The following is a 10,548-nucleotide window of genomic DNA, read 5'->3' as shown; positions in this document are numbered from 1 at the left end:
TATATATATATATATATATATATATATATATATATATATATATATATATATATATATATATATATATATATATATATATATATATATATATATATATATATAACTATATATATATATATATATATATATATACCCCCAGTTTGTCAGTCGAATTAAAACGATCTCAAGGCCAGTGTTAAAAACCAACATAGGCATGTTGTTAATTACTGTACACGATTTTTTTTTTAATAGAAAATCTGAAATAGGGCTGTTTGCATGTGCATAAATCATTTAAGAGCTGCAGATTTGCTGTGAATTGATGCATAACATAAATATATCTAAATATATCTAAGTAAAATAATCAAGAAGAGTCATATAGAACTTTTATTTTTTCAAATAAAAAAATGTTTGTTTGCTTTTGTTTGTTTGTTTGTTTGTTTCTTTTTTTTTTTAATTTATGGATAGAATCTTTAAGAAACATGTCCTTTTTCATGTTATCAGTGTGAGTGTGTTTTAGAATACTATATTGCTGTATTTTGTGAGGAATTTTGAATTGAAATTGTGAAATTGCTAATTTCCAAATTAATGTAAATTAAGGCAAAATAAAATCATTTAATTAAGCTTAACTTAGTAAATGATGAAATATAGGCTAGTATTCTGAAAGATACTTTGAATATTCATGAAATAAAACGTTAAGCAATTTTTGCTTTCTTGAGCGAATTTCATTCAAAATAATAATAACAAAGAACTTATGATAAATGGCATTTAGAATATTTTTAATAAAAAGATTTTAGATCTAGGGACGTATATGCGTTCCCGGATAGATCTAGTCCAAGTCTACTCTTCCCCTATTTAAAGCCAGAAAACTTCCCCTCAGGTGCCCCTTCGTGGTTGTTTACACTATCAGTCGGAGTATCGCGCAGTTATCGAATTGTAGCTCTTTGTGAAAGGAAATAGGTCGGCGGCGGACTTGCACAGCGTATTGTGTGTGTGATCAGGTCTTGATTTCGAAAGAACAGAGGTGAGTTCCTAAATACGTTTGCACGTGAGATTTAACATACTCTAAATTCCATGCTTGATCTGTTAACATTGCACTGAGAAAAGGGAAGAACAAATCGGTAATATTCAGAGTTATTTCATTTGATTATGTGTGAAATTTCTTACATTCCGAGTGCATGCATTGAAAATATATGAGCACACGGGTGATTTGAAGGTGAAATGTTGCAGGTAGGTGATCTGCGATTGTTGGTGTAGTTAGAATTCAGTTCCTGTGAGATTTGAGATTGAATGTTGCAGTACGATTTTCAGAGGGGAATGGTAGAATGTTGGTCATATTATTCTGAGATTTTTTGCCAAGAAATTTTGTCAGGGTGACCGGGGGGATTCTTGCGCCTCCAAAGCGTGTCTCACGGTTGACTCGGTCTAGGATGTCGTAATCAAAGACAATCTAAAAACAACGCACCCCAGGTACTACCGTGTGTAACAAAAACAGGTGTTGGTTATTCTCCCCTCGAGGCATACAAGAATGAGACATTTGTTACGTATGAGTGTAAATCTCTGAAGTAAGAATATATAGGAAGCAGGTTTATAATGTAGACCCCATGTTTAATAGCTTGATGCACAAAACGCAGGACGCTAATTTCTACTATACTATAGGCCTAATACGTATATGTTTTGACAGGACATCCTTGCATACCTTGACCCACATTTATACTTAATGAGGGAAGTATGATGCTCATTTGTCATCAACTGTCATCTTACACAAAGGCATCAGAAAGTTAATAATTAGCTGATCATTGGTCTATTATCTTCTATTTTTATCCAGTAAATTGTTGTGGGATACATGTATATATACTGTTACTATAGTTAAGTATATAACAACATTTATGCAGGTGGCACACAGGTAACTAATATTTACCAAGTTTGTATAGAAGGCACCTGTTTTTATAATTAGTGCCTTGTTTTATTAACCACAACAATTTACACATTCATTCTATTGGATTCTCTCCCCTCCTCTTTCCCCAAGATTCTTATAAAATCTAATGAGGAATTTTGAAATGTCTGTATAAATAGTGATAGAAAAAGAATTTATTAATACATTTTAATACATGTTTACTGTAGAAATTATTATTTCTTTATAGTTATTAATTCAACTTATATGAAAAAGGAAAAAAGTTTCAACATTAAAACAGGGTCATTTCAACACCATATATTGGAATGTGTATATATTTATTTTGAACTCGTTTCACACATACAGTGATGGCTTTGTACCCTTAAGCAGAACATGAAAAAATGTGAGACAAAAAATACCTTGAAGTGACAACTTTAATTTCACATACCACAGGGTTTACTTTAAAACATGTTGACATCAGATGGAATGTCTAGTAGATTGATTGACTAAGGCTTGAAATTTCAGTAGAGAAAACACTTGTTTAGAGTGTATTCTTATAATGCTAGTCTCTCCCTCCTGTTACAGTATTGCAGAATTTTAAGGTACAGCTAGGGAGTCAATGGAATCGAATTTAATATTCTAACAACTTTTGTAAGACCATGACAATGGCAACTTGTAACACCATGTTAAGTTGGACAAGAAAGAGACTGAGTTACCCCTATTTATAACTTATTTTTTCAGTCCCTTTGCAATAAACTCAGAGAAAAGTTTTATTTTATACTTTAACTCATAAATTTTTAATGCTTCCAGAGATATTGCATTGTTTATGAATAATGATCAAAGATCAATATCAAAATAATCAATACATATGTACTCTGTCTTAACTGATGTACCTGATTAAATTAAAACAGACATCATCATCAATTGTTACATTTTAATTAATTTATACAAATCAGAAAAGTTCATTCTTTCTTGTCTGATAGAAGTATTGTTCAGAAAATTAATTCCATACAAGCTAAGACCGAAGTCCTTAAAAATATTCTTTAAGAAAATTATTCACATTTTAGTCATAATTTGACATGAAACTTAAGTTTTGTTATCCCTGTGCGGACCAATTGTCATTGCATAACCGTATTCCTCTCACGAAATGACTGTTTCGCATTGCTTTATTATTCATTAAACAAACTGTTACGCATGAGCAGACTCATGACAAGTTGTCACATAAATTATGACAAAAACAGACATCTGCAGTTAAAGAAGTTATGGATAGCACAAAAGAAACTGAATAATTTATAATTTTGCAGATGGTAATTGAATGAAAACAGTAGCTTGTCTCAAAGTGTCAGATATTACTGGACTTTCATTGTATACAGAACTGTACAACACAGACTTTGTTTGAATTTCCACTGAAACTTGTGTGGTATTGATGATAACTTTCAGAATATAACCATAATAAATGATATATGGTATAAGGCTTCAATTTTCTTCCTTTGTTGAGAAGAAGGGGTGAGGCTTAAGAACTGAAATAAAAGTTTTTGGGAAAAAAAAAAAAAAGATGAACCCCCTCCTCTCCCCCATTCCACAGCCATGGCCTAAATGGTGTTTTTCAAAATATTATTAAGAAAAACCTGACACAGTGAAAATATGATTACATATAAGCTTTTTGTCATGCCTTACAATACAGGATCACAATTATGTGAATAGCTAACATGGTTGTATACAGAATAATTGCCAATACTTTGCTTTATATTTAGAAGTAGACTATTTTTTTTACCACATTTGGACATCAAAGTGATTGCTAACTTTTCATGTTAGAGCAACTCAATGTTTCAGGAAAAGCTCTATAGTAGAATTGATTATATATCTGCTGGGGGATATTAATCATCTGATGGAGGGATCCAAGCTAAATGAAATGTCATGTAACCCCCCAGTTCTGTTGTGTGTTTGGTCTGGTGTTGTACATTTCTAGGACATCTCAGCTTATCTGAAATAAAATATCCAAGTTAATGTTTATATTCAGAGAGCATTGTTTGTTTGGGGGGGGGGGGGGGGGGGGGGGTTGGAACAATGTAATTCCTTTTTCTCAGACTGTATTAATAATGAAAAAATACCGTCTGCATATTAAAATTGATCCTAGAAAAAAAAATTGGGGGGGGGGGTGATAAAGACACCTTTTCTTCTTTTTTTATAAACATTCGGAGTTTAGGAGCATGAAATCGAATATCGACATTTGTTAAATTACTGCATCATTTTGTATACAGTGCTTACTGTGATGTTTTGTAGGAGAGATAACTGACACTAGCACAATGAAGAGTTTCCTCCCCTGTCTGGTGGTGGTTCTGGCGGCGGTTCCTCTCTACGCAGCTCCAATGAAGCCACAGAATATGACCTGTAAGTAAACTAAAAGTAGAAACAATGAAACAGAAAAGTAGAAACAGAATAAACACATGACAAATGCTATAAATCATGCAGGTACATATGTAGAATTTGAGTAAGAGATGCTTTTCATCTTTTCCTCTTGTAGCAATACATTAAAATTATGGCATTGCATTTAAAATCAGCAAGACTTGAAATGAATGTTATTGCTTCAATTTTCTAGACTACATGGAAAATGTTGGCAGTTATCAAGGCAAATGTTCAAGAAGATGGACATTGCCTGTCACAGGGGGATATAAGTACGAGTTGGTGTCCAATGGCCGGGCCGTTGGTGGCAACTGCAGCACCACCGTGGTGCTCCAGAAGTCTTCAAAGTGTGTAGACAAGATCTGCGTGAGAGTGGATGAGTGGACCCTTGATGCTGATGTCATGAATATCACCTTCACAGGGGAAAAAGAGACTGTAAGATGTTCATTGTTACTTAGCTATAGATATATAGTATTTCAACAAAAGGAAATTGAAATTTTATACCACATATGATAATTTAAAGCTCACATTTTCCTGATTTCTTCATAATTTTCTACTTCTGTTTTCTCTCTAATTTTTCATAGCAAAATTAGCGTATCTTTCAGTTTTTTAGTTGAAAAAATAAATAAATAATTATAATGAATAAATAAAAAAAAGTAGGGGGGGGGGGGGGGGGGTTGTTGTTAATGATTAACTTTAAAAAATACGCAAAGTCTCTTATTATGTAATCAGTAAATACTCTTACTCTATTATTTTCATGCATATACTGTGCACATGCTATGCTTTCTGCAAAATAATGTAAGGAATAAGGAATTACTTACAAATTGCTCTAAGTGTTTTAATCCCATTGCCCTTGATTATATTCCCAAAAAGATGAAAGAAAATCCTTGTAAGCAGTCTTATTTAAAGGGGCCTAGACACAGATTTGAATTTAATATTTTCTCAAATTTTCTGTATAATATCATGACTTATATGTTGCTATAGCATTGCACATGGAAATGTAATTAAAAAAATTATTTAATCTGGAAATTATTGAAACTACGAATTTCAGGACATGTTTGATTGACACATCCTTGCACTTTTACAAAGTAAACTATACTTCAAAGCTAGGATAAAAAGTTTAAATCCTCATCTCTTTTTTAATACCAGCAATTTCAGCTGAATACATTTTTTTTTCTTCAAACTTTAGATCATGATGAAGTATGGTGATGAAAAGATGACAGCAACATGCTTTGAGGGCATAACAGTGGAAATTCAAGTGTTGGAGACTAAAACATACACCATGAAGTGGGCTGATGGCAAAGTTCCAGATAAACCCTACAGCTTTAAGTTTGCTCTGTACCCCGAATGTCCAGGCTACCCTAAAGGGCTCGTAGAGGCTTCCAACAAGGGTAAGTAACTATCGTGTTTACAAAGAGAATAATCAGACAATAAAACATAAATATCAGATATTAAGTGTTGACTTGTAACTCAGAAGCCAAATTTAATATGAAAATGAAGTGCTGAACTTCAAAAATTTTCTTTTGAAGCCATTTTCAGGTCAAGTCTAATTCTGTTGTTAAAGGAGGTGATAATTCTCATTTAGATTCCATGGACTTCAGCAAAGCTGATGAACTAGAGGCAGCAGGCACTATGAACATCGTCTACGGAGTCATCGTTGCTATCATCATCTGCTGCATGTTCCTTGTCCTGCTCCTCATCACCTACTGCTATTACAAGAACAACCCCCAGGGACGCAAGAGGAGAAATCAACCAAAAACATCCAAACTTGGTACATATGATTAATTCAATTAAACAGTGGACACAGTCCTTTTACTACATGTAATCTTCATTATAAATACTTTCCCCGTGTACTTTCAGTGGTGAGTAAAATAATTCCCATGGGAGAAAACTCAAAATACAGCACTAAAATATGTTGAAACACTGTTGATATATACTCGATGCAAACACAGTTTGTGTCAACAAGTTGTCAAAAATAATGAAATATTAGCAGGATGTAACCAATTAGTGTAACTTTAAACTTTTGTTTGTCCAGAGAAGTTTGCTATAACTGTATTTCACTGAAATTTCATTTACGAGAAGTATATCTATTAACTGTTATCTCTTTTTAACAGAGGAAACCTTCAGCAAAGAGAAGAAGACAATGGGAGAGCAGGTAGCCAAGGACAAACGTGTGGAGGGACATTACAAGAAGACTGACGATTCAGAGTTACAGCCCCTGGTTTCCTCCGCCGCCCCAGCTGCTGCCGCGGTGGTGACCCAGGATGACCACGGTTCCCCCACCATTAAGATCAACGAGGAGCCGGCCGAGAAGGAGGAAAAAGAGGAGAAGGGCGAGGAGTAGAGAAAGGACCGTCATCACCCTGAACCATTCCTTCAGATGATTATTCTGTCATAATTAATAGATTAATTAAGGGTTTATCATAATTAATAGCTTAATTAAGGGTTTATCATAATGAAAGTTGATTTATTTTGTCAAAGAAAATTGGGATATTTTTCTGATATACTGATGCAACTCATAATTTTAAACTTGATTTGTTTGCATTGATCAGGGGTTGTTCACTAGTGATATTCATGATATTTTTTTTTTTTTTTTAGAATTGTTGTTGAAGTTTTAAATGAGTCAATTATTTTCCCCTGTAGTGATATTTTGAAAATTGGCATTTACAAATTACATTTTTAATTATAATATTTTATATAATCAAGATAGTTTGTTTTAAAATGGAGGATTTGATATCTAGTTTTTGTGTTCAGAAGATTACTTGAATGAGAGGTCTGTTTCAAACTTTGAGAAGTTACAAATCACGAAGTGATTATATTAATGTATACTCTGCTCAAGTACGCATCATTAAGAGTTACGTATATACAACTGTGTATTCAGTCTCTGTTGATCAGTTTCTTTGATATATACATTGTTATTTTAACCATTTTATCTTTTATGAATTAAGTGATTGTGAAAACACAACTTTTTACAATATGTCTGGTTGTATTTTTAGAAGAAAAAAAAGTGATATATTTTATTCTTCACGCATTTAAGGGGGATAATGTGCTTTTTTCATACTAGCTCAGTGTGTACAGCAGGTTATGGTAGAATTTCATCAATGTTACTGGGTCTCATAAGCATTGTGGCATTGTTTTCACATATACAATGAAATTCCTTGTAGATTAGGTGCTCTAGATAGGTTCCGTTGTTAACCTGAATGATAACTTACTCCTTTATTAAAGTGTCTCTGTATAGTGTGTGTATGTGTGTGTTAGATCCATGTGTGGTTACAGTATGTCTGTCTGTGAAGATAGAATAAACTAGGGCTGTCAACAGTGAGTCCATGTAGCTGGGGGCGGGGATTCAGAACCAAATGATTATTTCCCAAATTAAGAAAAAGAGAGCCCTTTGTTAACATCTTCGCGTATTCTGATTTCTCTTAGCCATTGAAAGATATTTTAAAAGTCACCTGGCATTATTTTAAAAATAATCAAGTTTATATTTTTGATCACTGGTAAGTTGTGGCTGTTATACATATTGTGGGCAAAATACGTTATTACTGTTATCAGGAAAAAGCAAATTTTTACTGTTTTTGTAAAACTTTGATGCAATACCACATATGATTCAATGATACCCCCCCCCCCCCTCCTTTCCATTTTGTAGACTGGTTGTGTAGATATTTAGAGTTTATTTTTTTGCCTACTTGTGGTATATAGTATACCTAGGTTGTATCACCAGGTTGTGTCTGCCTGAACATTTCCATCCATGCTTGATTTATAACGAGTACAATTATCATATATAATACAGAATGTGCAATCGGTTTTGGTCAGATGTTTATTTTTGTCATCAGCACATTTCAAGAAAGATAACTCCTGCAACATTAAGACAGTCAATGTTTTTGATATATTGTCTTTCGATGCAATTTTTGTATGGTATTTTCTTTTTACTAAAATATATTGTTTTTAAAAAGGACTCCACATAAATCAACATATTTTCGGAGTAAAGTTATTTTTGGTTTGTGTTTTACATAAGAAATCCAATCTCTGTAAACAAATTTCATATTTGTGAACTGGAAATACTTTTGTCAACAAAAAGAAAAAAATATTGTTTTTAATTTTTTTACCCTGGCAAAATTGTGTCACATTTGTGTACATAACATCTGACTGCAAGCGAAGTGGGTGCTTTTACACACTTGTAATAATAAATTTTTGATTTAATCTCCTATTGTGTTTTGACATTTTGTTACTCAAAAGATAAATGTAGAACTTCTACAAGTTTGTTTTATGTGGCATCATAGGTTTTGGTGATATGAATCCTTTTCCCCAATAAGAGTTATTTTAGACTGTTCAATGATAATTTTTAGACATTGGTTCTTTAACATTAAAAATTACTTATACTCTACACACACTTTTTAGAAGGCAGGTCAAGTTTTAAGAAAATAAGGAAACCAGTTATAGGAATAGACCCTTACATCACAACTTAATGTTCATAAACCCTCTGTTCACTCATATAAAATTTTGCTTTAACGCTTATGATTTTCCAAAAGAAGTGTACTTTATAATTGAAATAAAAACAAATAAAGCATAGCTTTTGGGGCAAAATTGAACCAAAAACTTTTTAAAAAAAATTAGACATTTATGTCAGTAAGAGTTATTTCTCTTATCAGAGTATCAATGAACCTTAAAGTATTAGTGAAAGGCAAAATAGGGAATAAGAACTTACTGAGGGATGAGAATTCCTATCTTCACAAAATGAATTTGGTAGTATAGGTGCAATGTTGAATGAACATAATGAAGACTGAATCAGTTCTCTTATAACAAGTAAGCACACAGAGGGAGCTTTACAGACTCTCAGATTAATGTTATGATCTCTTAAGAAAGAAATATGTCCTTGGATGGAATTGAAGAGGCATTTCACCCTATACATATATATGTAAAACTCAAAGGTGCTGCTTAATTTCAAACGTTTCCCCCTTCCCGACGCTACTAACACTTGTGCACAATTTAATGTTGCGTCATTTCTTAAAAAGGCCGCTACTGTGATATTAATGGAGACTGATTCTTGTAATAAATGATTCCCAATGTCGGAATGGGTGATCATATTGCCAAATACTAATTCTCACCTGCCGGACATAGAAATATAGTCGGCTGTCACGTGTCATGCTTAAGCTAATAAAAGTTGAAAGGTTTGTGCTTTTTCTTAAAGTCATGTATTAAGGTCAAGATCTAGTAAATGAAAAGAGCCTACAGATTTCTCAAACTTGAGAAATAAATTCCTTTTATGATGCTTTATAACTAAAGCTCGGTCAAATAAGGTGTATCGGGGCATAATTTGTAGAAAAACAAGACGAAAAATCATTTTGTAAACCGTAATTTTCAATGAAAAATTAAGAAAGCCAGTCATGAATATGGGAGTTTTTTCCATATCAGACAAAGGAAATGTATCCAGATTGCCTACAGTCTCTCAGAAAACGGTAATTTGTATGTTCTTAGCCTCTTCTTTAAAATAATGTAAAATTGAATATAGGTATCGGGATTACTTTTCACATGATTTCAAATTGAATTCCATTAAAATACTTTATTTTCTTCATATATTCTATTTGAGCTGTAAAGTACGGGAAATGGAAAGTTTAAATTGTTTATGACGTCATGTAATGGATCTAGCACCAAAAACACAGTCTAAAGTCATTTACTAGATCTTGACCTTAAGAAAAATTCTTTCTTATATATCTCATGGTCATCGAAGTTGTTCGAGGAAGTACTATAAACGAATTTATTATACTTTATTATAATCAAGATAATTATTTTATACAATGCGTTATCTGATTTGTTCTAGACAGTCACGTGACAGAGCCTTAAAACTTCTTATTTTCCGTCGTCGTCTGCTTTTCATCGTATTCAACCACTTCGAAGACCTCATGATTTTTCCGCCGCAATACTTATTGTCGTTGAACAAAAACTTCCGAGAGCAGCAGATGTCACAAAACTTGCAATATTAGAAAGGTTTTATATCTACCAAATAGTGACGAAATAAGACATTATAAAGATACATTATAAAGATACATGTGCTTGTATAGGGGAAAAAAGGAAAGAAATGTAAGACAATTGTCTGTGAAGTGTCCAAGGAACTTTAGTAAAGTATTTCAGAGACTTTTTCTTAAATAACTGAAAGTGATCGAATCTGAAAGCGGTGCCGAATTTGAACGTCAATGTTTATTTTTAAAAGCTTGGCGTTTAATCAATTCACTGCATAATCGTGAGGGAAACATGAAAACATGGTTTACAGTTCTAAG

General features: G+C 32.8%; 1 protein-coding gene across 2 annotated transcripts; it reads left to right on the top strand.

Annotated features, from left to right (window-relative positions):
• Positions 1-880: 880 nt before the first annotated feature.
• On the top strand, positions 881-8,478 carry LOC133195534 (uncharacterized). 2 transcript variants are annotated; one of them, XM_061331405.1, is made up of 6 exons: positions 881-1,000; positions 4,154-4,261; positions 4,470-4,708; positions 5,463-5,664; positions 5,859-6,044; positions 6,388-8,478. In XM_061331405.1, exons 2-6 carry the CDS (start codon positions 4,177-4,179, stop codon positions 6,615-6,617), a joined length of 942 nt encoding a protein of 313 aa, XP_061187389.1. In that variant the 5' UTR covers positions 881-1,000; positions 4,154-4,176; the 3' UTR covers positions 6,618-8,478. The 2 variants fall into 2 exon arrangements, with proteins under 2 accessions (XP_061187389.1, XP_061187390.1); XM_061331406.1 differs by lacking the exon at positions 881-1,000 and adding an exon at positions 1,008-1,097.
• The last annotated feature ends 2,070 nt before the right edge of the window (positions 8,479-10,548 follow it).

Source organism: Saccostrea echinata, unplaced genomic scaffold (assembly GCF_033153115.1).
Source record: "Saccostrea echinata isolate AGI-Se365-2 ecotype Australia unplaced genomic scaffold, CSIRO_AGI_Sech_v1 ptg000029l, whole genome shotgun sequence".
In the NCBI taxonomy this organism is placed as follows: Eukaryota; Metazoa; Mollusca; class Bivalvia; order Ostreida; family Ostreidae; genus Saccostrea; species Saccostrea echinata.
Note: the sequence above shows the minus strand (reverse complement) of the source record. Positions and strands in the feature narration are given on the sequence as shown.

What these genes read in the sequence shown, in the direction of transcription:
- LOC133195534 (XM_061331405.1), top strand. Translation starts at nt 4,177, where the DNA reads ATGAAGAGTTTCCTCCCCTGTCTGGTGGTGGTTCTGGCGGCGGTTCCT. An exon ending in CGTAGAGGCTTCCAACAAGG is followed by an intron (nt 5,665 to 5,858) that starts GTAAGTAACTAT and finishes ATTCTCATTTAG; the next exon opens with ATTCCATGGACTTCAGCAAA. An exon ending in ACCAAAAACATCCAAACTTG is followed by an intron (nt 6,045 to 6,387) that starts GTACATATGATT and finishes TCTTTTTAACAG; the next exon opens with AGGAAACCTTCAGCAAAGAG.